The 27,483-nt window shown below is 40.8% G+C and overlaps 1 protein-coding gene across 1 annotated transcript in view; it reads left to right on the top strand.

Annotated features, from left to right (window-relative positions):
* EXOC2 (exocyst complex component 2) overlaps positions 1 to 27,483 on the top strand; it is a 275,271-nt gene that overhangs the window by 42,548 nt on the left and 205,240 nt on the right. The window contains exons 4-5 of the mRNA XM_077269779.1: positions 17,694 to 17,807; positions 20,115 to 20,239. Of these exons, the coding sequence (XP_077125894.1) occupies positions 17,694 to 17,807; positions 20,115 to 20,239 (239 nt within the window). The remainder of the gene's footprint in view (positions 1 to 17,693; positions 17,808 to 20,114; positions 20,240 to 27,483) is intronic.

The following is a 27,483-nucleotide window of genomic DNA, read 5'->3' on the forward strand; positions in this document are numbered from 1 at the left end:
TATGTCACTTCAGTAGAGTAGGCATTTACTATAGAAGGGTTGTCCCTAAATGTACAGCTCCTTTCAAAGGCGTTACTTTTCTGATGTACTTTTGTTGTTGTCTTTTCATTTATATATCTTATTATTGTTTCACTGATGCTTATTGTACTTTCAGAAATGAGCTTGTCCAGTGGTACATGTGTTTTTACAAAATGTTCTGAAAAGATTTTAATAAAAAAAATAAATCCACTAGTCATTTATTAAAGTGGTCACGTCCCCGAGTCTGGATATTATTGATGCGCCAATAAGTTTAGACTTGCTGGAGACTAGGAATCACTGGAATGGGAGCAATGGGGGAATGGTGTACAGTGTTTATTTTATGTACATTTCTCACCCATTCTGAACTTACTTTTTTCTTAGCAAAAATATGTTTGTGTTTTTTTTGTTTTTTTTAAGCAAGACTTTTTAAATATAAATAAAATGACACAAAGAGTAAAAACAACAACAAAGAAATAATATCCCCTTTAAATAAACGTACCTATATTTGTGAGTTGTATTGTATACTAAAGCCATCCATAATGTGTCTGGTTTTCCAGATCTGGTTTAATAGATGTATGTTTGTCGGGATTGTATTCCCATATTTTTAAGAAGTCATGGATTCATATATTTGTGTATCAGAATGTGCTGAATAAAAACCCTAAAGATATGGTTAGTATATCCACAATTTCTTTCTTTATTATTATTTAATTGCTCATACAATGTTGCGTATCATTTACATATTATTTTATTATACTTTTTATATCATAATTATTCTTTGTACCAATAGTACGTGGAACGATTTTTTTCTGTTTAGTCACGATCAAAGCAAAATTCAGTTCCACTTGTTCTCGTCCTTAATCGGAGTACCGTGCCAATAAAAGGTCTAAAGACCTTACAGAGATGTAAACAGTTGTGCTCCTTGCTTCTCGGATTCTGAGTAGCAGACAGTGCAACGCTCCCATGGGAGAAAGCAGTTGAAGTTTGCTTTCATTTTGATAAGACTGGAAAGGAGAAATTAGAATAAAATATTTTTTTCAACTGTATACGTAGAATTTAATCATATTAAAGTCAATTGTCCAAATGAAGATTGTTCCTTTAAGTTCTTACTTAGTTGATGGATTCTAAAATAGGTAAGTGCTCTAAGTTATTTCCAAATGTGGTGTGTGTGTGTGTATATATATATATATATATATATATGTATATATATATATATAATTTTTGTATGTTTTTCTATTGATATTTAAAGATTGTTGTTCTTAAAAAAGGTAAAATAAATAAAGAATAAATAAATTGGTGGTTGTGATAGATTTTTCTTTCATTCTGATCTCGTCAGCTGGGGTATTTGTGGTAGATGTAAATAAATTTAGGCTCGGCATTAGTTGAAATCTCCGATTGTGCGTGTTCCTGATTGAACACTTGGCACACCAATAATTTCAAATCACCTTCCCCTTCCAAGACGTGACTCGGATTACCCTAGTCGTATTTAGAACTTACATTGTATACACAAAGCAAATTCTTAATCCCTTTTTGATTTTGCTTACGCTGAGCGCCGTCAGAAAATCTATTTCCTTCTCTTTGACTTTGAAACTGAGGAACAGAAATAGTTTGAAACCAATGCGGTTTCTCCCCAACGAGGGCGAGCGAAATCAAATACACAGATATTCGTCTGATGAATGTCTTAAAATGAAAACCAAGGAAACACCCTGCTTGAAGGTAAAGGAGCCCTTAGTCATTTCAAGGGGAATGTTTATGTAAAATGTCCCAAAACTGACTGATAGGAAATCCATTGGGAGCGCAGGACAGTGCATTTGTAGACTAGCTGGGTGGCCCAAGTCTGGGGATCTCAACCTTAACTCTTCCCGATGGAGCCCTTAGCAGCGTTTTATTGTTTTCATTTCTCCACATGCATGCCGTTTTTTTTTGTTGTTTTTTTTAGAAACTCTGCAATAGAAAGAGTTTTCATCTTTCTCTCACAGCTCAGCAATACATATATATGTATGTCTGTATGTATTATATAGTATGTATCTGTATATAAATACGATCAAAAATAAAAAAACAACTAAACAAAACAAAAAACAAAGCGGAAAACTGTCCATAAATTTATATTCCCCTAAGAACAGACATCACAAAATTCTGACAGGCTACGCAGTGGCAAAGATCTTTTTAGGCCACGTGCACACGTTGAGCATTTGGTCCGTATTTTACCTCAGTATTTGTAAGCCAAGACCAGGAGAGGAACATTAAACAGGAAAAGTAGAATAGAGACACGTCACCACTTCTGTATTTATCACCCACTCCTGGTTTTATCTTTCAAATACTGAGGTAAAAAACTCATCAAATACTCAGCGTGTGCACGAGGCTGTAAAGTTAGAAATGATACTGCAAATATGCTAATGGTTAGAGACCTGTCAATCAAGCCTAGCCTGGTGGATGTAAGGTAACCACCTAGTTTACACATCCATCTGTGTCCTGCTTTTTTGGTTCAATGTTTTACTCTGAAACAATGTGAAGACCATCAGTTATTGTGTTTACTCCACAAACTTGCATGAAAAAAGACATAATTTATGGTGTGCACCATAATTTGCCACTTTTTATCTTTCTCCAATACCTGAGGCTCTTTTGTATGTTAAAAAAATGAACCTGTCAAATGCTGTGGTGTTTCAAAGAGAAGCTGGTCGCGAAAACCAAAAGTCAACAAAGAAAAGTGACAAAAAACTCCACAAATGATCAATCAGGCCCATAGTTTGAAAAGCTGGCTAGGGACTTTAGAGAGGGACCTAACTAGACTTGTGACGTCGCCCACCTGGCTTCTCCCCATCCTTCTCTGGTTCATTACGAGGTCTCTCACTATGTACACACATGAGAGCGACCTATTAATTAACTGCAGTTTTTCAGGGAGAAGCTTGCTGGGGGAGCTCATTAGTCGGGTCTCTCCCTAGAGTCCACGACCAGCTTTTCAAACTATGGGCCAGATTCATCATTTGCAGGGTTCTTTTGACTTTTGGTTTTCCCGGACATTTTGTGTGCCTAATCCAACAAAATGGCACACATGATTCATTAATTTTTCAATAAGCCCAAATTTGACTTGCTGCCTTTTAACCGTTTTTGCGACTTTTCACACATAAATGCAAAATGTGGGTTTTTTTTTTTTTTTTTAAACAGCGTGTCTTTTAATCTAGCGAACATCACATCAGGAGGGGAGTAGGTGGGGACGAAAGTAGAGTTGCCCCAAATTTTGCGACTGTTGAATAAAGTCGCAATTCAGAAACCTGTCTGAAACATCTGGAAAAGCCATACTGACGTTAAAATCATTAGAAAACAAAAGACAACTTGAAAAAAATAAATAGCATTTTTTTTTCCATGAATTTGTTGCAAATCGCAAGGTCATTAATTGAGAGGAGTTCACACCAAAAAACTGGTGCAAATGCTATGATGAATTGGACCGGAGACGCCAGAGAAAAATATACCTTTTCAGAGTGAAACTGCAATCACACTGCCAGGCTCTGGCATGCTTCATTAATTTAATTACAGGCTCCCTCAGTTCAGTCTCCTCTTCCCATAAGGACACATGCACGCTCGGCTCAGCTGAGTGTACAGGTGTGAAAATGTGAAAATTCTGCTGCAAATCCTGATATATTGGCAGGAAGGAGCTGCGTAAAATAAATGCATTTTTGTTCCATTTTTTACATTCGTTTCCCTTAAAGAATTTGCACGGCGTGTGCTCATCGTGGAAAAATTTGCCTGCTGAAATCTGGTGGCCGTGTTTTATCGCACAGTTGTACTCTTCAATAAATCATATATTTATTCTTCCTTTTTACTACATTATTATGTTTTGCTCTTGGGAACATTTAGACTCTGGCCTTTCCGGTTTTATTTGACCATTGTCTCGATTCCCTTTTGTAAAATCCTATGTGCACTGAGACATCTGTGCCTTACGACTGCAGGCCCAGCACACATTTTATTTTTTCTTCTGCCAAATTATAAAGATGCCGACACTCAGATACAGAGCAACTCTCCCCATACACTATGAAGTCCAAGCAGTGTTTGTTGCTCTGTATATTGTGCCGGGTCAGCACGAGATCAGATCCAGTAATAAAAATGAATTCTGAAAAGTAAATTAGGTTCCAAGTCATTCTTCAGCCACCCACTTATTGTCCAAACTAGATCTTCCCACGGCCGGGGTCTTCCCTGTTTCTTGGTATAACATTGCCATCTACTGGAGCATTTCCATAAGTTGAGTTTTGTTACTATATTGCTGTGGTTCTGGCACACTGCAGACCTTTTGTATATTACTGTAAGGCGACGTAGAATCCACGTTACATGCAAATTAAACCATCTTTCTTCTAGACGTAGAGGTCGCCCCCTTGTCATTGCAGGCCTAGTTATAAAAGATCATTAGAAAGATCTCTGCAATGTCCCCTTATATATTTGTATAATAGATCGCCCCTTAGTGTATATTTTTCCAAACTGAATAACTTAGTAAAGGTCAATTCCCACTTGGAAATTGGAATTGCCACAGGTTTTCTAATCAATAGCATGCCAATTCTGCTGCAGAGTGACTAATTTATTTTTTAGCAAATTTTTTTACACAAATTTTGGTGCAGTTTTTCATAAACTTTCTCACAATGTTTTGCAAAAGTCAAATCCGGTAATAATGTTTTTACACTTAGGCCTGCAATGATGACAAGGGGGCATCTTCTATGTCTAATCATAATCACGGATTCAGATTCCTTACTGTAAGAGCAGTGAGACTATGGAACTTTTTGCCACATGATGTTGGAATGGTTGATTAGCTAAAAACGTTCAAGGAGGGTCTGGATGCTTTCTTGAAAAATATAATATTACAGGTTATGAGTATTCGATTCTATGATGGAACGTGGATTCAGGAAACTAGTCTGATTGCCATATGTGGATTCGGGAAGGAATATTTCCCCTAATATAGGGCAATTATCATCTGCACCATGGGGTGTTTGTCTTTCTCTGGATCATCATGTTAGGCTATAGATTGAACTCAATGGACTTGTCTACTTTAAGGCTAAGTGCACACGTCGCAGAATTGCCGTGGAAATTTCCGCGGCAATTCTGCAACTCCTGCAGTGGGTATATCGCATGCGGAATTAGCATGCATATTCCTAGCGTTTTGCAAGCATAATTAGCTTGCAGAATGCTAGCGTTTTCCAAGCGATCTGTAGCATCGCTTGGAAAACTGATTGATAGGTTGGTCACACTTGTCAAACATAGTGTTTGACAAGTGTGACCAACTTTTTACTATTGATGCTGCCTATGCAGCGACCTACCGCGACGTCATTGCAGGTCCTTCACACAAAGCATCCATCATGGGAACGGAAGCGGCCGCGTGCACCGCTGAGAGGCGGGAAGACTCCGGGGGCCATCAGAAGGTGAGTATATCACTTTTTTATTTTAATTCTTTTTTTTTTTTTACCAATTATATGGTGCCCAGTCCGTGGAGGAAAGTCTCTCTTCCACCCTGGGTACCAACCGCACATGATCTGCTTACTTCCCGAATGGTGGGCATAGCCCCATGCGGGAAGTAAGCGGATCGATGCATTCCTAGGTGTGCGGAATCCCCGTGATTCCGCAAATTTAATGAACATGCTGCGTTTTTTCTGGAAAGCGTTTCTGCTCAGGAAAACAACGCAGCATGTGCACAAAAAATGCGGCTTGCATTCTAATAAATAGGATGCTTAATGTGAGCTTTTTTTGCATTTTTTATAGCGAAAAAACGCGAAAAAAACACGAAAAAAAAGCGACGTGTGCACACAGCCTAAATGTTAAAAATTATAAAACTCTAACCTTTTTTTTAATATTTTTATTATATAATTAATTATATGAGCCAATGAAAAATCTTTTACATTTCCACTGACAGATCATTGATTTACGGTAATTCCAAAAGGTGATTAATTTCTGATGGTAAAGTGTGTGTTTACTTCTAGATAAGAGTTTACTATTCATGAGTTGAAAATAAAATGGTGTAACTACTATGTTACATTATTTGAAGTAATTTTTCCAAGCATAAGGCTATGTGCACACGTCAGGATTATTTGCAGAAATTTCCTTAACAAAACCGGACTTTTTCTGCTGGAAATCCGCACGCGTTTTTTGCGCATTTTTCTCCCTCTTTTTGTGCGGATTTTGGGCTTTTTTTTTTCCGGAGCTTCCCAATGCATTAACCCCTTCACGCCCAAGGGTGGTTTGCACGTTATGGACCGGGCCAATTTTTACAATTCTGACCACTGTCCCTTTATGAGGTTATAACTCTGGAACGCTTCAACGGATCCCGGTGATTCTGAAACTGTTTTCTCGTGACATATTGTACTTCATGATAGTGGTAACATTTCTTTGATATTACATGCGTTTATTTGTGAAAAAAACGGAAATTTGGCAAAAATTTTAAAAATTTTGCAATTTTCCAACTTTGAATTTTTATGCAATTAAATCACAGTGATATGTCACATAAAATACTTAATAAGTAACATTTCCCACATGTCTACTTTACATCAGCACAATTTTGGAACCAAAATTTTTTTTGTTAGGGAGTTATAAGGGTTAAAATTTGACCAGCAATTTCTCATTTTCACAACACCATTTTTTTTTAGGGACCACATCTCATTTCAAGTCATTTTGAGGGGTCTATATGATAGAAAATACCCAAGTGTGACACCATTCGAAAAACTGCACCCCTCAAGGTGCTCAAAACCACATTCAAGAAGTTTATTAACCCTTCAGGTGTTTCACAGGAATTTTTGGAATGTTTAAATAAAAATGAGCATTTAACTTTTTTTTCACACAAAATTTACTTCAGCTCCAGTTTGTTTTATTTTACCAAGGGTAACAGGAGAAAATGGACCCCAAAAGATGTTGTACAATTTGTCCTGAGTACGCCGATACCCCATATGTGGGGGTAAACCACTGTTTGGGCGCATGACAGAGCTCGGAAGCGAAGGAGCGCCATTTGACTTTTCAATGCAAAATTGACTGGAATTGAGATGGGACGCCATGTTGCGTTTGGAGAGCCCCTGATATGCCTAAACATTGAAACCCCCCCACAAGTGACACCATTTTGGAAAGTAGACCCCCTAAGGAGCCTATCTAGAGGTGTGGTGAGCACTTTGACTCACCAAGTGCTTCACAGAAGTTTATAATGCAGAACCGTAAAAATAAAAAATCATATTTTTTCACAAAAATTATCTTTTCGCCCCCAATTTTTTATTTTCCCAAGGGTAAGAGAAGAAATTGGACACCAAAAGTTGTTGTACAATTTGCCCTGAGTACGCTGATACCCCATATGTGGGGGTAAACCACTGTTTGGGCGCATGGGAGAGCTCGGAAGAGAAGGAGCGCCGTTTGACTTTTCAATGCAAAATTGACAGGAATTGAGGTGGGACGCCATGTTGCGTTTGGAGAGCCACTAATGTGCCTAAACATTGAAACCCCCCACAAGTGACACCAATTTGGAAAGTAGACCCCCTAAGGAACTTATCTAGAGGTGTGGTGAGCACTTTGACCCACCAACTGCTTCACAGAAGTTTATAATGCAGAGCCGTAAAAATAAAACAAACATTTTTTTCCCACAAAAATTATTTTTTAGTCCCCAGTTTTGTATTTTCCCGAGGGTAACAGGAGAAATTGGACCCCAAAAGTTGTTGTCCAATTTGTCCTGAGTACGCTGATACCCCATATGTGGGGGGGAACCACTGTTTGGGCGCATGGGAGGGCTCGGAAGGGATGGAGCGCCATTTTGAATGCAGACTTAGATGGAATGGTCTGCAGGCGTCACATTGCGTTTGCAGAGCCCTAATGTACCTAAACAGTAAAAAAAAAAACACAAGTGACACCATTTTGGAAAGTAGACCCCCTAAGCAACTCATCTAGATGTGTTGTGAGAGTTTTGAACCCTCAAGTGTTTCACTACAGTTTATAACGCATAGCCGTGAAAATAAAAAATAAAAATTTTCCCCCCAAAATTATTTTTTAGCCCCCAGTTTTGTATTTTCCCAAGGGTAACAGGAGAAATTGGACCCCAAAAGTTGTTGTCCAATTTGTCTTGAGTACGCTGATACCCCATATGTGGAGGGGAACCACCGTTTGGGCGCATGGGAGGGCTCGGAAGGGAAGGAGCGCCATTTGGAATGCAGACTTAGATGGAATGGTCTGCAGGCGTCACATTGCGTTTGCAGAGGCCCTAATGTACCTAAACAGTAGAAACCCCCCACAAGTGACACCATTTTGGAAAGTAGACCCCCTAAGCAACTCATCTAGATGTGTTGTGAGAGTTTTGAACCCTCAAGTGTTTCACTACAGTTTATAAGGCAGAGCCATGCAAATAAAAAATATTTTTTTTTCCACAAAAATTATTTTTTAGCCCCCAGTTTTGTATTTTCCCAAGGGTAACAGGAGAAATTGGACCCCAAAAGTTGTTCTCCAATGTGTTCCGAGTACGCTGATACCCCATATGTTGGGGTAAACCCCTGTTTGGGCGCACGGGAGAGCTCGGAAGGGAAGGAGCACTGTTTTACTTTTTCAATGCAGAATTGGCTGGAATTGAGATCGGACGCCATGTCGCGTTTGGAGAGCCCCTGATGTGCCTAAACAGTGGAAACCCCCCAATTATAACTGAAACCCTAATCCAAACACATCCCTAACCCTGATCCCAACGGTAACCCTAACCACACCTCTAACCCAGACACACCCCTAACCCTAATCCCAACCCTATTCCCAACCGTAGATGTAATCCAAACCCTAACCCTAACTTTAGCCCCAACCCTAACTGTAGCCCTAACCCTAGCCCTAACCCTAGCCCCAACCTAACCCTAGCCCCAGCCCCAACCCTAGCCCCAGCCCTAACCCTAACCCTAGCCCCAGCCCTAACCCTAGCCCTAACCCTAGCCCTAACCCTAGCCCTAATGGTAAAATGGAAATAAATAAATTTTTTTAATTTTTTTATTTTTCCCTAACTAAGGGGGTGATGAAGGGGGGTTTGATTTACTTTTGTAGCGGGTTTTTTAGCGGATTTTTATGATTGGCAGCCGTCACACACTGAAAGAAGCTTTTTATTGCAAAAAATATTTTTTGCGTTACCACATTTTGAGAGCTATAATTTTTCCATATTTGAGTCCACAGAGTCATGTGAGGTCTTGTTTTTTGCGGAACGAGTTGACGTTTTTATTGGTAACATGCTCGGGCACGGGAGATTTTTTGATCGCTTTTTATTCCGATTTTTGTGAGGCAGAATTACCAAAAACCAGCTATTCATGAATTTCTTTTGGGGGAGGCGTTTATACCGTTCCGCGTTTGGTAAAATTGATAAAGCAGTTTTATTCTTCGGGTCAGTACGATTACAGCGATACCTCATTTATATCATTTTTTTTATGTTTTGGCGCTTTTATACGATAAAAACTATTTTATAGAAAAAATAATTATTTTAGCATCGCTTTATTCTGAGGACTATAACTTTTTTATTTTTTCGCTGATGATGCTGTATGGCAGCTCGTTTTTTGCGGGACAAGATGACGTTTTCAGCGGTACCATGGTTATTTATATCCGTCTTTTTGATCGCGTGTTATTCTACTTTTTGTTTGGTGGTTTGAGAATAAAGCGTTGTTTTTAGCCTCGTTTTTTTTTTTTTTTTTTTTTTTACGGTGTTCACTGAAGGGGTTAACTAGTGATATAGTTTTATAGGTGGGGTCGTTACGGACGCGGCGATACTAAATATGTGTACTTTTATTGTTTGATTTTTTTTTATTTAGATAAAGGAATGTATTTATGGGAATAATATTTTTTTTTTTCTTTATTTAGGAATTTTTTTTCTTTTTTTTTTTTTTTACACATGTGGGAATTTTTTTTTTTAACTTTTTTACTTTGTCCCAGGGGGGGACATTACAGATCGGTGATCTGACAGTGTGCACAGCACTCTGTCAGAACACCGATCTCACTTACAGCCGTGCAGGCTGCAGCTTTCATCTGCAGTCTGCACGGCACCCGGAAGTAATCCCTGCAGGACCCGGATGCAGCCCCGCGGCCATTTTGGATCCGGGGCCTGCAGGGATAGGAGGTAGGAGACCCTCGCAGCAACGCGATCACATCGCGTTGCTCCGGGGGTCTCAGGGAAGCACGCAGGGAGCCCCTTCCCTGTACCGCCGGCACACCGCGATCATGTTTGATCGCGGTGTGCCGGGGGTTAATGTGCCGGGGGCGGTCCGTGACCGCTCCTGGCACATAGTGCCGGATGTCAGCTGCGATAGGCAGCTGACACCCGGCCGCGATCGGCCGCGCTCCCCCCGTGGGCGCGGCCGATCGTGCTGGACGTACTATTCCGTCCTTGGGAATTAGGGCCCACCCCACATGGACGGAATAGTACGTTCAATGGCAGAAAGGGGTTAAATAGCAGAAATCCATAAAATTAATGAACATGCTGCATTTTTATCACGGAAAAAAACGCAACATATGCACAAAAATTGCGGATTGCATTCTATTAATAGGATGCTTAATGGATGCGTTTTTTCTTTCACGGTTTTATCGCGTTTTTATAGCGAAAAAAACGCGAAAAATCCGGAATGTGTGCACACAGCCTAAAAAAGTTAACTTTCATGTCTCTCTGAGTGCTGGACAATCAAAGGGGAAAAAAAAAAGAGTGAGCTATCTGAAAAAGAAAAGAAAAACATTATCTTGTGAGTTGCTTTTTAATAGTTTGCATTATTTGTAAGCAGCAGTTTGTTTTTGCACATAACGCCTATTATAATATTGCTGTGCACATACTAATAGAATCAGGACTTCAGTTTACTAGTAGAAGTTACATTTTAGCCTTTTATTTAGTTGTCTCTGGACAGCGAAATGTGTGATTGATAACAGCCCTGAGCTGAGCTTATTGCAATAGTAATGGCTTTGTACTCCTTCTCATGGAATTTTTTATATTGTTAATTCTTTAACTAAATGGAGACTTAAACAACTTTCTAAATAGTTTAGTTTAATAATGTTCTACCATTTTGCTGCTGAAGAGTTTCTGTGAGTCCTTTTATCTAACTCGGTGCTTGTTGAAAACTCATATAAACCAGTCAGGGCTTCTGCTCCTGGTCCTGACTGCTCTCTCTGCTCTTCCCCTCCCTTCTGTCAGTGTAAAAGATGGCAGTGGGAAGGAGAGGTTTAGAAAGTATATGGGAAGGAAATAAATACAGCATTAGAGCAATACTGATGCATGAATGACAATAAAGACCACAGCACCCTGGATACTCATTTCTCACATCCAGCCTATATTACTGTGAGAGATACTCCCACAAGGGAAACATCTGAACCTTGGATCAGGCTGTAAACTGCATTTCAGTGGTCTAAAAATTAATGAAGGAATAAAGACTGCAGACTGAAACTTATTGCGATTTTATTAACTAAAAGTAACATTATTGTAAGAAAAAAATCAGTTTGTTTTTTTCCCATCTCAAGGGTGTCCATAGTTTTTGGTTTTTTTTAAGAATTGTTAATTGTTGCAAATCTTTAGCTATGAAAAGACCTATATGGTTTATCCATCTCTCTGAATTCAAGCAAACCTGTTTTTATTCACTGAACAAGATCTTGAAAACGAATTAAAACATAGTTTATTAGATGGGGAGTAATTTTTCACGAGGCAAAACTGCTGTAGCTACTTCAAGTTTGCTGGTCACCAGAGGAAACCATCTATCTTCAAGTTTGACCACAGATTCTCAATTGGATTAAGGTCTGAGATTTGACTTGGCCACTCCAAAACATTTACACATTTCCCCTTAAACCACTGGAGTGTTGCTGTAGCAGTATGCTTTTGGTCATTGCCTTGTTGAAAGGTGAACGTCCTTCCCAGTTTCAAATCACTGAAAGACTGAAACAAGTTTTGCTAAAGAATAATTCTGTATTTTGCACCATCCATCTTCCCCTCGATTCGGACCTGTCTCAGCAGCCGAAAAACATCCCTACAGCATGATGCTGCCACCACCATGTTTCACTGTGGGGATGGTGTTCTTAGAGTGATGAGCTGTGTTGGTTTGGCATCAGATACAGCGTTTACCTTTGGTGGCCAAAAAGTTCAAATTTGGTCTCATCTGACCACAGCACTTTCCTCCATACAGTTGAGGAGTTTCAAAACCAGCCTTACACTCAAAAATTGTAAGTAAATGCTTTTTTTGCCAACTGTTCCATAAAAGCCACCTCTATGGAGTGTACGGCTTATTGAGGTCATATGGCCAGTTACTCCAGTCTCTGGTTGGGAACTCTGCATCTCCTTTAGGTTATCTTTTGTCTCTGATTGATGCCCTCATTGCCTGGGCTGAGAGTTTTGGTGGGCGGCCCTCTCTTGGCAAGTTTGTTGTCATACTATGTTCTTTCCATTTGATGATAATGGATTTGATGGTGCTCCAGACAATCATCAGAGATTGTGATATGTTTGTATAACCCAACTTCTGACTTGTATATTACATCATTAACATATTACATATTGTTAGTTATATATTTGCTTGCTTCTCTTTGGGGTATGCTTTTAAATAACTGAATAAAATGTATAACTTTTAATTGTTGTTGTTTGGCTCTAAAATTCAATAATAGATTACTAAGCATCTGTGACTAACAACAGCAGTCGGAGATATTTAAAAGGTGCAGTTGCTGGTGCTCATACTCACCCGCTGCCAACAACCTCTCTTGATGGAAATGTCAGGCACCAATGGGTTACTATAGCAGCCTTAAACCTGCTGAAAGCCCCATCACTGCGAACTTGAATCTTGGTACTCCTGTGAAGCTCAGCCACAGGTTTACCTTCTAGGAAGACCCCAATTTTCACTATATATTGCAATACTGTGGTATTACAGCTTGTAGTCGGTAAACACTGTAAATAGAAAAAGAATCAAAACACTTGAATTGTAGTTTTTGCAGGGACTTCACCTCCCAGGAAAAAGGCAAATAATAAAAATGTTGTATGTGCCCCAAATTGGTATTAATAAAACAATCAGCTCTGGACGCTAAAAATAAGCCCTCACGCAGAGCTCTATTGATGGAAAAATAAAACCATTATGGGCCTCATAAAATGTTGACACAAACTATTTTTTTTCAACATCTAAATACAAACAAATTTGGTATTGCTGTAATAATATTGATCTGGAGAATTATGCTGCCAAGTCATTTTTACCATACCATGAAAACCATAAAATCAAAACCCCCAAAACAATGGGGTGTAACAAATCCAAATAGGCTAGGGTTAATTCCTAGCACTACAGGTTCTAATTAGGTGTACCTGGCTGGGTCTGCCTATAACCAGGCTAGGTGTTCACCTTAGTGGGGGAAGCTGACCAGACTGGATTTGTATTGGCGCTGCAGAGAGACAAGCCAGAATCTCTCTGAGTGGAGCACAGGTCGTGTGCACCAAACTGTAAGTATCAGAGGTTGCTGTGGATGATAGCAGTTTTGTTTGACCAAACTGGGAATAGCTCTGCTGTGTATGAGGAGCCATGTTCTGTGTTGTTTAGTTAGCACCTGGACAAGGCTTGGGATTTTTCCTTTATGGTTTTGTTTTCTGGTGCTGTGCAACCTATGGAAATAAACGTCACACTGTTTTGACACAAGAAACGTGAATCCCTAAAATGGAAACTAATTTTTTTCCCATTTGGAATTTTTCGCCTGATTTTGAATACATCAAATGGTAAAATGAATGGTGCCATTAAAAGCTACAGCTTATTTCGCAAAAAAAAGTCTTCAAACAGCTGTCAGTGGGAAAAATAAAAAACAAAATTGGAAGACAGGACAGAAAAAATTAAAGAATTAAAAAAAAATCATCAAGTTGTCTCGGTGGTTAAAGAGGACCTTTCACCAAATGTTCCATGTTGAACTGGACACAGGATGTTATAGTGGCTGCAGAGCTGAATAAAGCATATATATTTATCTTGTGTTTTTTTTTTTTAATTTCGCCTCTCCGTTCCGGAGATCTTCTCAAAGTATTGGATCCTAACAAGTTAACTTTTTTTGTTTTTTTTTTTAGTTGGTGTTAGCAGAGCGTTTTCACTGGAGGCGTGTATTTCTTCCTGTACGATGCTGAAAAATCATAAGCAGGCTACAACACTCAAAGGAAAGAAAAACACACCACTACTATAGCTTAGAGCAGGTTTCTCAGTGTGTGAAACGTAATGACGCATGCAGCTCAGATCTCCTGGTCTAACCTACTTCATGTGGAAGGAGGGGTAGTGCAGCTGAGTTAACGGGGTCACATTCCAAACCCCTTTTTTCAGCTTGTCTTAATCTGTTAGCAACTTGTAAGTACTCAGCAGTGAGATCAGATCATTATATCTCGCACAGGAGTAACCTACTTGTTCTGGACTACTCTTAAGATATAGTGACACCCGGCTTAGCTCTCACTGCAGAGTGATTTCAAGTAGAGCACAATAGACATAAGTGTGATACTGATACTTTGAGCTCTCATCTCCAAACAGGCAGTGTTGGGGGCGGGAAGTACAGCAGAGGTGACTGCTATGAGAGCAGGAGAACTGATATAAGAGTTTGTGATGTGCCACAGCCAAACTCAGCTGTGCTGTCCCTCCCCCCTCACTGACTGGTTGTTAGACCAGGAGATCGGAGCTGCCTGCTTAAGATTGATCAGCATCATATATGGAAAGTACACACCTCAGTGAAAACTTTTTGATAACATCAACTTGGACTTTAAAAAGTTAACTCATTAGGTGGCAGATACTTTGCTAATATCGCCACAATGTAGATGCTAAATTATTTAAAAAAAGAGTTTTTTGGAAAGTAAATAATGAAGCTATTGTTTTCACAAGCACTGCAGCTGTGTCTGGTACTTATTACTAATGAAATAAATGTAACTCATTTTTACTGGATCAGCATCTCCTTTATTCTACTGATTGGTGGTTGTTCAACCCCTGGGATCTACACTAATCTAAAATTGAGGACATGGCAAAAGAATATCTCATCTATAGTGGACTCCTGAAAACTAATCTTTAATATCCTCATAATGTGTAACTCGGTAAAGTTCTTTATAATCCTAGGTATCTTCAACCAGGTCTACACTATAATTTTGTCAGGAGCCATGGCTAACTTGTGCATTATTTTATTTGTGCTGTTGCTAAATTATTTACTAGGCTCTAACAATTTAACAGCCTTGTTCAATGATTTACGCACTAGCTGATTCACTTTTTTGCCATTTTTTTGCCAAAATTGTACCATATTTTTTTGGACTATAAGACTCACCGGACTATAAGACGCACCTCAAATTTTCAGAAAGAAAGTAGGGAAAAAAGAATGCATCAAGTGGGGGTCCGTCTTATAGTCCGAATTCAACTTACCCTGGGGATATCGTCAGCGCTGGTGGACCGGTTCACGTAGGTGTTTGGTGGCCTGGTGATGATATGACCCAGACTGGTGCGGCAATTTCGCCAGTGCTCGGTGGTGCGGGGCCTCCGCCAACATTTTGTGAAAGCCCGGAGCCTCCGTACATCCATTGCTGCGATGCGGTGGTCTCCAGGAAATCCCATCCCAGACCATTTTCCCGGAGGCCACAACATCGAGACATTGGATGTGTGGGGGCTCTGGGCTTTCAAAAAAAAAAATGTTGCCGGAACCCCAACACCGCCAAGCACCGCTGAACCTGCCGCACCAGCCTGGGATGGGAGTGAGATCATCGCCCTGCAGTGTTCGGACCACCGCAAGAATCGCCTGAATCCTGCTGCCACCACTCTAATTTTAAGTACATTACGACTACAAGACGCACCCCCATTTTCCCCAAAAATATTTGGAGGGAAAAAGTGCATCTTCTAGTTATTTTTTTTCCCCCTAAATAAGTGAACTTTTAATATTAACACATAAGCATAATATTAGCACTGGCCAATAACCGAGTAACGCCCTAAGAGATGATTTTCAACTACAAAGTGCAAAATTACATTATTATTGCAAACTATTCTATGAAAAGAGTCCTGATATGATAAATAATTGTTAGAAAAGGCAGCACAATGCTTATTACATGCACTTACAGGGACAGTGACATGTATAGTTAATTTCTCTAATTCCGCAGCCCCTTTAGTTTCCATCATTTGACAAGTCGCTTAGGAGAGAGAACTATTCTCGCCTGCATTCATTATATGTCAATCATCGTAATGACTCCCACGCTCTATTAAAATGCACGTTCCGGCTCAGTGTTAGGAGTTAATAGGATTCCTATTTTGTCTTTGCTCATTACATGATCTGGCCGCAGCGGTCCCATTGCCCCTTGTAGCATATCCTTTCTTTCCTGAGTGTTAAAGTTCTCAGTGAGGAACATGTCAGCAGTGAGCTATGAAAACATGTATATGTGGGAGGCCTGATCTCCAGTGTATGATCTCAGCCAGACAGATCTGCGCTGTAATCCAGGTTACTTTTCTCCCATTGCATTTCCCAGGGCCACATGGGAAGCCGAGAAACTTGAGTTCACTTGTCTGCGAGTAATGCACAAATTCTTTAATCTAATTTTCTGCTATGGATGCAAAGTGGAGCATTCCAGCAAATTGTCTTCTGATGTGAAGAGCTCTGTTATATCACATAATCTCTCATTTTGGAATTATTCAGATGTGATAGTGAATCAGATGGTTCTTTTCTACCATTTTATCGTATTAACTTCTAGATTTGACAAAGGGTATCACTTGGCTGCCCCAGGCCCCTGACTTACACATCCGCTGAGTAATGCTGCTATGCAATGATGCAAAAAAGGGGAAAAGGATAAGTAGGCTTCTTTTACCTTTTTAAATTGCTTATTAAAGCTGGAAATAGCCTCTTTAGAGAAGAAAGACTGGACCTCTAGGCCTGCCTATCAGAGCTAGCAATACTAAAGGTTAATATCGAAACTTACCATGTGATTTAGAATAAGAAGCCAAAGCAGAAGCTCCAATTGCATACACGTGTTTCAGAGTGTTTTCCTCTCATCAGTGCAAATCAGGAGATCTAATTTGGCTGGATGATAGGCTTATGACATGGTAGCACTGATGAGAGGCAAACACCTGTACACAAGTGTCTTCTACTTGTGTCTAGTTTTGGCTTCTTATCCAAAGTCATATGGTTAAGGCCCTTTTTAAATGGTTAATATTGACTTTTAGGATTGCTACATCTAATAGGTGGCACTTGAGTTCCTGCCCTCTTCCTCTCTAAATAGTCTATTGGCATATTTAAATTCCTAGGGAGCATTGCATGACATTATTGACATATACTGTAAGTCTCCCCGAGCTGATTTTGCGCTCTCCACATGGAGAAGTGTTACCCTTTAACCCTCCTTACTAGGAAAAGGCTGGGTGATCTCCCTGATGGGGCACTAAATGCCGCCATAATGCGTGTCACCCGGCACTTCCAGAGCCCAAAATTGGGATTCAGAGTGTTATTAATTTTATCAAACCTTTTAAAGGGGTTATCACCAGAAAAATAGATAATCCTGCATCTAGGATTGCTTCCTTTTCCAATAGGGTTAATCACAAGACTGCTGCTGCCAATCAGGCAAGAGTCCGGCGGAGGATGCTAGCAGCAGAATGTGAAAGCTTTTAAAAGTAGTATAAACCCTTTTATCTTTCAGAGAAATCGAAAGTATTTATGCACATGTATATATACATGTCTGTTTGGCCTAAATTCTACAACCGTTCCCTGTGCTCTTTTTAATCTTCATGTTTCTACTTTTGTAGGGGAAAAGTTCCATACTCAGACATTGAGGTGCTGTTTCCTGGGAAGAGTGGAGACTTCAATAGTGAGAAGTTTTCTGCTACATGGTATCTGATAGAAAATCACTCTTCTGCAAGGTAAATGGAGGACCTGTGATGACCCGTCTTGTGTGTTTGTTCTAAGTGTAAAATTGTTCTGGATAGAGTAGTGTGTGATATTTAAACTAACCCTTGTGGAGACTGATGAGGCTCTCTTTAGAAAGAACACACAGGCCAAGGCTCATCCCACTGAACACAAGGTGAGAGTACCACACTCCCGTGAGACTTTATTGGATCACCAACAGTCAACAACATATAGTAAATTGCCAGCAAGTACACAAGATGGTGCAAATGACAAGCGCACCCTTCCGCCGGCTCGCCGGGGATTAGAACCTCCGCAACACAGAAAACCTCATATTGTATACATCCGACAGCCAGCTAAGATGGGTCCCAGCTGCTTTATTCACTAGACATACAATCAGTGCTGATCATGACACATTAGTTTCCACAGAGAAAGGGGCCTTATCTGTAAGGCCTTCCTGGACCACTGCGACCTAATTGAGGATTGCCATGGAAGGTGGGGGCCTATCGATGGTTTTATAAAACTATTCTGTTCCCAACGGTGGCAGGTCCTGATAAGTGGCTACTCATTGTAGCAAAAGTGCACTGTATATTCCTATTAATAAGATGATTATAGAGTTAAAGGGGTTTTCTACTTTAAGAAAAGTGTAGCCCAAATACTTTTATAAATGTAACATAACAGCCAGAGCAGGTATTCATCTACCCCGGGTCCAATGTCTGCTCTCACCTCAGTGTTTTGGCAGCAGTGACATGAAATTGACTGCTCAAATCACCACTGAAGGAAAAAAATCCTAATGCCTAAAAATATCGAAGAACCCATTGTAAATAAGTAGAAAATCCCCCATATACCCGAGCTGTGCTTGTGTTTTTCTCTAACATCTGTGGGTTCCTCCACCTTTCCACTCTCTTGGCCTGTATTTAACCTATGAAAACGTGATGTTGAATGTATTCTGGGCACTTCTGTTTTGTTTTGCTTGCCCATGTTTTTTCCTTGAAGGAAATGTCTTGCTTGAGACCTGAAAGGCTACTTTCCTGGTTTAGCAGACATTGCAGACTGCGGAAACAACTCTTTCACTTTTCTAGGTTCTGAAAGTTTTGGCATTGTCTTTAGTGTCTGTATTTTGTTAATATTTGTACATACTTGTAACAAGCCCTTCCATCTTGTCCTTGGCGGCCCATCTGCGTAATCTGCTAGTATCAACTATCCACTATTCATGGTGACGTACGTTATTTTTTCTTACGTAGCAGCCTTGTAACACTGTGCTCACTTCTACAATCCAAATATCATATATTTTCCAAAATGTCTCATTACAGCGAGACTGGTCAAATTTCCATAATTAGCAAAAATGGACTTCTAAGGTGATTTGGCATGCTGGAGCTATTTTATTATTTCACACTCAAATGCAAGGTTCTTTTAATGAAGTCCAGTCCCTATTAACACTGGAGCTCCCTGTTCCCAAACAGTTAATTCCATCTGTTTTATTGTAAAAAACAGGCTTAAAGGTAATCTGTCACCAGTTTTTTACCACTCAATCTGAGAGCAATATGATTTAGAGAGAGAGACCCTGATTCCAGCAATGCCACTTACTGGGCGGCTTACTATAGTTTGATAAAATCACAGTTTTCTCATCAGGAGATTATTAGTAGAGAACTAGTAAACCTGCTGCCATGTAGTCCTCAATATTCATGAGCACTATCTAACTCTGCCCACTACTGATTAGCAGCTTTTTGCCTATGCACAGAGTACACAGAAAGCTGCCAATTAGAGGTGTGGGTGGGGTTATACAGAGCTCAGCATTCAGAGAACTGCTAGATCAGCAGCAAACAAAAGTGATTTTATCAAAACTGTAGCAAATCTTGTGATAGATTCCCTTTCAGCAAGGGAACTCTCAGTATAACCATGTCCTGATCATAGTGCACATATGCATTGTGCCAAGATCATACATGTGCATTAGCTAATCAATTCCCTGACGATTGTTGTGCAAATCAGTTATAGATTCAAGTCCATGTACAGCAGCACATTGTATAAGAAGCCTAACATGGGAGATGCACCGATAATCCCATGTGCGCCTTCTAACAACCTGCCCACGGCAAGCATGGTGGAAGAGGCTTAACTGCTGGGCACCTGCCAACAGTTCTTGTAAACCAAGATTGGTTCCATGGTGATCATTCTGCAGGTTTACTTTCTAGATTGCTGATCATCTATCATTTAGAGTATATGGGGCTCATTTGGGTATTCCATCCTGTATGGTTCTGCAATAATGCAGTTGTGCCATCTTAATCATATAATGAATTATTTTTTATGTTTTATCTTTATGATTCTAGCTTTGAACAGCTCAAAATAGGAGCCAACAACTTGAAAAAACAAGCAAGCAAGAAAAATGAGGGGAACGTAGCTTATGTGAAAGGAGGACTTAGCACTTTCTTCGAGGCTCAGGATGCATTAGCAGGTAAACATCTGAAGTATTACTTTTAATATCACTATTATCATTTTGAAAGGTATTTTTGGACAAATCCCCATAACACCTTTTGAAAGATATTCATATCCATATATTAAGAGAATGCATAGATGATCAAAGTCGAATTATGGGAGTGTACAGTTTTTATTCTTTTGTGAATACACCACAGTGTAAGCTATTACAGGTATGAAGTGTTATTAAAAGGAATCTGTCAGTAGGATCAACCTTCCTAAGCCATATATAAGGGTATGCAGGTCATTGGAAACTGTATAAAATGACACCTTGATAGCTGCGATCTGATATGTTTTTCCAGAGAAATCCACATTATAAGATCTCCTTGAAAGGAGGTGTTACAAATGTGAGCCATGTAATGACTGACAGTCTACTCTCCTAATCACACACAGCCTTAGAGTAAGATCGGAAATGGCATAGTACAGCAAAGCTAACATGATACAGCAGAAGTGAAGTTTGTCTCATTGCAAAAAACATTTGCGGTATAATTTGTCCTTTCATAGTGCTTCAGCTTCCATCTCACGAGCAGTCAGTGTGGGTGAAAGGCAGTACAGCAGAGATCACAGCTCTGTGAGAAGACACCCGCAAATGTGCTTATTGTGTTTGTAATGAGATAATGTTCAGTTCTACTATACTGTGTTAGTTATAATCCAGCACAGCTCTGCAGCAGGGCTGACAGGACTAGGAGAGGACAAGTGCCTCTGAAAATGACTGTAATAAAAGTTCACTTCTGCTGTACTCTGTGTAATTATCTCAGTGATCTAGCTGTGAGAGCAAAGTGTCAGTCATTACATGTCTCACACTGGTAAAGCCCCCTTTTATTCCAAACAAGCTTTGTAGACCGATTCTCGGGGAGATCAGTGTCTGTCCCATAGCTCTTAAAAGCTCACTTATATATAACCAAACTGCGGAATGCATCACATTGCAGATATCAAGGTATCCTGTTATTCCGCTTCTTATGACGTACATGCCCATGTAAGCACCTTATAATGGTAGAGCCTACTGACAGATTCCCTTTAATGTATGTGAAGCTTGGAGAAGGGCTGTGCAGTTAGTAAGCCAGTTTATTTATTTATTTATTTATTTACTAATTTTTACAGTGTCTCTTCGCTTTTCATTGCTTTCTTTGGCTTTAAAACCACTGCAAAAATGCGCAGAATTGACATGCTCCAGTTTTTTTATTGCGTTTTTTCAATGCGTTTTTATCGTGGTTTTGGCACTGTTTGCTTTTTTTGGTATGATATGTTTACAATAAAGCTACTTTCTTTTTGATTCTTCCTGGTATTTGGCTCTGACCATCCTTCGTTGATATAGTCATGTGTGGACCACATGTGCTTTTAGTGTAAAACTCCCCCACTAAACACGATATGCATTTTTTTTTCTGTAAATTTTCCGGATCCAATTCTATGGAAAATAAGCACGGAAAGCTCAGCGTACCCGCAAGAGAAATTGATATGTTACGGTTTTCAAAAACGCACCACAGATCCGTTTACATAAAAAAATGCACAGTGGGTGTGAGATTTCTATTACTCTCATCCACTTTGCTGAAATTGGGAGAGTATGTGCACACGATCGGTGAACACTGCGGGGTGGACGCTGCGTACTTGGGCAGCGTCCACATGTCAACATACGATGCGTCCAAAGTGCTGCCAATTCCTGCGGCTTTTTTTGTGTATCAGAAGTGCGAATCAAAAAAAAGTTGGGTTTTTGTGTTTAAATGTAATGTTTTTAAAATGTTTTGTTTTTTTACTTATCACAATCTATATTAAAAATAAGCAATACAACTTTTGCAAGTTTCACTCTGGCCACTTGGGCTTTGTTTTTTAGCATATAACTGAAACTGTACATATTCGCAATGTTCAGACCATGACCTTATATTTTGTATTGAAGCAATTAATAAGTCTGTGTAAATGTTATTGTGTATGGAGGGGAGTCAGGGTCAGTTGTGAAATTAGCTATTGTGATTGCTGGATCCTTTGTGATTGCTGGATCCTGTGTTATCAGCTGTGTATAGAGATGTTACCTGTCATTATAATCCTGCCTCTGATGATAAGGAGCCTGCTGAAAATACTTCCTGAGAGGACAGGAAGTAAGAGTGTGAATAAAAACCCTTCACTTTTTTAAATAAACAAAAAAACATTGCCAATTTTTATTTACAAATTTATGTAACGCAAAATTCTGATTTAAATTATAGGTCATTTTTTTATGATGGCTTCCTTTTTAATATACTAACATAGTTTAAAGAGGTATTCCCTTCTTCAAGATCTTTTCCCAATATGTAGTAGGTGTAATGATAATAATGTTAGCAACTATCTCCAATTACAGAAATGTATATAGTTCTTCAGATTCGCTATTTCGCTCACCTCATGTGTACTGCACTGCAGTAGCTTAAATATCCATGTTTACGACCACTGGCAACAAACTGTTACTATATGATTGTTCATAACCATGGATACTTAAGCTACTGCAATCCCCTGCACATGGGTAAGAGACACAGTGAATCAGAAGAACTGTACTACATTCTTAATTGAACGTATTTGTGAATATTACTATTAGTCTACAACATATAGGATATTGAAGATGGGAATGCCCTCTTAGGGTACCGTCACACAGTGCCATTTTGATCGCTACGACGGTACGATCCGTGACGTTCTAGCGATATCGTTACGATATCGCAGTGTCTGACAAGCAGCAGCGATCAGGGACCCTGCTGAGAATCGTACGTCGTAGCAGATCGTTTGGAACTTTCTTTCGTCGCTTGATCAGCCGCTGACATCGCTGGATCGTTGTGTGTGACAGCGATCCAGCGATGTGTTCGCTTGTAACCAGGGTAAACATCGGGTAACTAAGTGCAGGGCCGCGCTTAGTAACCCGATGTTTACCCTGGTTACCAGCGTAAACGTAAAAAAAACAAACAGTACATACTTACATTCCGGTGTCTGTCCTCCGGCGTCTCAGCTTCTCTGCACTGTGAGCGCCGGCCGGCCGGAAAGCGAGCACAGCGGTGACGCGGTGACGTCACCGCTGTGCTTTCCGGCTATGGTGCTTACACAGTGGATAGAAGCAGAACGCCGGGGGACAGACACCGGAATGTAAGTATGTACTGTTTGTTTTTTTTACGTTTACGCTGGTAACCAGGGTAAACATCGGGTTACTAAGCGCGGCCCTGCGCTTAGTAACCCGATGTTTACCCTGGTTACCCGGGGACTTCGGCATCGCTCCAGCGCCGTGATTGCAACGTGTGACCGCAGTCTACGATGCTGGAGCGATAATCATACGATCGCTGCGACGTCACGGATCGTGCCGTCGTAGCGATCAAAATTGCACTGTGTGACAGTACCCTTAGTAACGTAACTATCAGATTGACAAGGCAGTTGACAAGCCAGAATACAAGGTAGATCTGATAAAACCATGTTGTTTGTCAGGAAATTAATCCTGGATAGGTGACCAGCCTGACCTTTCACTTTCTGTGTAAACATTTCTAAATTTCCGGACTCAAGTAACTTCTTCATTACAAACCAAGAGTTGTGACTCCAGTTGATTGCAACCAGGATAAGTTCCAAGGTTTATTTTCTGTCCAGAAGTCACAACTCCTGATAGACAGCAAAAATCAATGAGTGGCTGAGACCTTGATAAACATAGGAACTCCATTATCAAACTACAAATGAGCTTCAGTGACTGATGGGCTTACGTGGTAGATCCTGTGGCTGATAATCTCCTGTCTTTGACAGTGCTGGCCCTATAGGTGGGAGTTAAAGGGGATATTCTCATTTTAAACACCATTTTACAATCTATATAAAATTAAAATCTTTATAAATGTTAGGAATTTGGCAAATATACAGATTTGCTTATATTACAATATTGATTTTAGTGACAGCCTGTCTTTTACAGTATATTCCAAAACTGCATTGTGAAAAGTATTAAAGGGATTCTGTCAGCACAGAATGACTGTTCATAGAATCATTGAATGTTAGAGTTGGAAGGGACCTCCGGGGTCATCGTGTCCAACCCCTGCTCAATGCAGGATTCACTAAACCATCTCACAGATGTCTGTCCAGCCTCTGTTTGAAGACTTCCAATGAAGGAGAACTCACCACCTCTGGTGGCAGCCTGTTCCACTCATTGATCACCCTCACTGTCAAAACATAATCTCTAATATCTAATCTGCATCTTCTCCCTTTCAGTTTGATTCCATTGCTTCTCGTGTTTCCATGCGCAAATGAGAATAATGATAATCCCTCTACACCGTGACAGCCCTTCAGATATTTGTAGACAGCTATTAAGTCTCCTCTTAGGCTTCTTTTTTGCAAGCTAACCATTCACAGATTCTTTAACCATTCCTCGTAGGACATAGTTTGTAGTCCGCTCATCATCCTGGTAGCTCTTCTCTGAAATTTTTCTAGTTCTTCAATGTCTTTTAAAATGTGATGCCCAGAACTGGACACAGTATTCCAGATGAGGCCTGACCAAGGAGGAGTAGAAGGGAATAATTACTTCACGTGATCTAGACTCTATGCTTCTCTTAATACAACCTAGAACTGTGTTTGCCTTTTTGTGCTGCATCACACTGTTGACTCAAGTGCAGTCTGTGATCTATAAGTATACCCAAGTCTTTTTCACTTGGCTGTTGCTTCTTTCTATTACTTCCATTCTGTAGATGTCATTTTTCTTTTTCTTGCCCAGATGTATAATCTTGCATTTCTCCCTTTTTAAATACAATTCTGTTAAGGTACCTTCACACGAAACGACTTTGTAACGATATCGCTAGCGATCCGTGACGTTGCAGCGTCCTCGCTAGCGATATCGTTTAGTTTGACACGCAGCAGCGATCAGGATCCTGCTGTGATGTCGCTGGTCGCTGAATAAAGTCCAGAACTTTATTTGGTCGTCCGATCGCCGTGTATCGTTGTGTTTGACAGCAAAAGCAACGATACCAGCGATGTTTTACACTGGTAACCAGGGTAAGCATCGGGTTACCAAGCGCAGGGCCGCGCTTAGTAACCCGATGTTTACCCTGGTTACCAGCGTAAAAGTAAAAAAAACAAACAGTACATGCTCACCTGCGCGTCCCCCAGCGTCTGCTTCCTGACACTTACTGAGCGCCGGCCCTAAAGTGAAAGTGAAAGCACAGCGGTGACGTCACCTGTCATGGTTCTCAATGGCAAGAGAACATAGTAAAGCATACAAAAAGGACTAGCTCTTGGAAGATGGGAACTCGAGCTGACTGTGAGCTAAACCTACCGCACAACTAACAGTGGCCGGGTAGCGTACCTACGTTTTATCCCTAGACGCCCAGCGCCAGCCGGAGAACTGACTGACCCTAGCAGAGGAAAATACAGACCTGGCTTACCTCTAGAGAAATTTTCCCCAAAAGGCAGACAGTAGCCCCCACATATATTGTCGGTGATTTCAGAGGAAATTGACATACGAAGTATGAAGATAGGTTTAGCAAATTGAGGTCCGCTTACTAGATAGTAGGAAGACAGAAAAGGGAACTTCACAGTCAGCTGAAAACCCTTTCAAAACACCATCCTGAAATTACTTTAAGACTCTAATATCAACTCATGACACCAGAGTGGCAATTTCAGCTCACAAGAGCTTCCAGCCTCAGAAATAATCAATCACAGAGAACTGGAACAAAAATGCAAAACAAACTTAGGACTACAAGTCCAACTTAGCTGATAGTAGTCTAGGAGCAGGAACATGCAACAGAAAGGCTTCTGGTAACATTGTTGGCCGGCATAGAAATGACTGAGGAGCAAGGTTAAATAGAAAACTCCCACATCCTGATGGAAACAGGTGAACAGAGGAGATGAAGCACGCAAGTGCAGTACCACCAGAAACCACCGGGGGAGCCCAGAAACCAAACTCACAACAGTACCCCCCCCTCAAGGAGGGGGCACCGAACCCTCACCAGAACCACCAGGGCGATCAGGATGAGCCCTATGAAAGGCACGGACCAAATCGGAGGCATGAACATCAGAGGCTGTCACCCAAGAGTTATCCTCCTGACCGTAGCCCTTCCACTTGACCAGATACTGAAGTCTCCGTCTGGAAACACGGGAGTCCAAGATCTTCTCGACAACGTACTCCAACTCACCCTCAACCAACACCGGAGCAGGAGGCTCAACGGAAGGCACAACCGGTACCTCATACCTGCGCAACAATGACCGATGGAAGACATTATGAATAGAAAAAGATGCAGGGAGGTCCAAACGAAAGGACACAGGGTTAAGAATCTCCAATATCTTGTACGGGCCGATGAACCGAGGCTTAAACTTAGGAGAAGAAACCTTCATAGGGACAAAACGAGAAGATAACCACACCAAGTCCCCAACACAAAGACGAGGACCAACACGACGACGGCGGTTGGCAAAATGCTGAGTCTTCTCCTGGGACAACTTCAAATTGTCCACCACATGCCCCCAAATCTGATGCAACCTCTCCACCACAGCATCCACTCCAGGACAATCCGAAGACTCCACCTGACCGGAAGAGAAACGAGGATGAAACCCCGAATTACAGAAGAAAGGAGAAACCAAGGTGGCAGAACTAGCCCGATTATTGAGGGCAAACTCCGCCAAGGGCAAAAAGGCAACCCAATCATCCTGATCCGCAGACACAAAACACCTCAAATAAGTCTCCAAGGTCTGATTAGTTCGCTCGGTCTGGCCATTAGTCTGAGGGTGGAAAGCAGACGAAAAAGACAAATCAATGCCCATCCTAGCACAGAACGCTCGCCAAAATCTAGACACGAATTGGGTTCCCCTGTCAGAAACGATATTCTCCGGAATACCATGCAAGCGCACCACATTTTGAAAAAACAGAGGAACCAGCTCGGATGAGGAAGGCAATTTAGGCAAGGGAACCAGATGGACCATCTTAGAGAAACGGTCACACACCACCCAGATGACAGACATCTTCTGAGAAACAGGGAGATCAGAAATAAAATCCATGGAGATGTGAGTCCAAGGCCTCTTCGGAATAGGCAAGGATAACAACAATCCACTAGCCCGAGAACAACAAGGCTTGGCCCGAGCACAAACATCACAAGACTGCACAAAACCTCGCACATCTCGTGACAGGGAAGGCCACCAGAAGGACCTAGCCACCAAATCCCTGGTACCAAAGATTCCAGGATGACCTGCTAACGCAGAAGAATGGACCTCCGAGATGACTCTACTGGTCCAATCATCAGGAACAAACAATCTACCAGGCGGGCA

The sequence above is a fragment of the Ranitomeya variabilis genome, chromosome 6, assembly GCF_051348905.1.
Source record: "Ranitomeya variabilis isolate aRanVar5 chromosome 6, aRanVar5.hap1, whole genome shotgun sequence".
Taxonomy (NCBI): Eukaryota; Metazoa; Chordata; class Amphibia; order Anura; family Dendrobatidae; genus Ranitomeya; species Ranitomeya variabilis.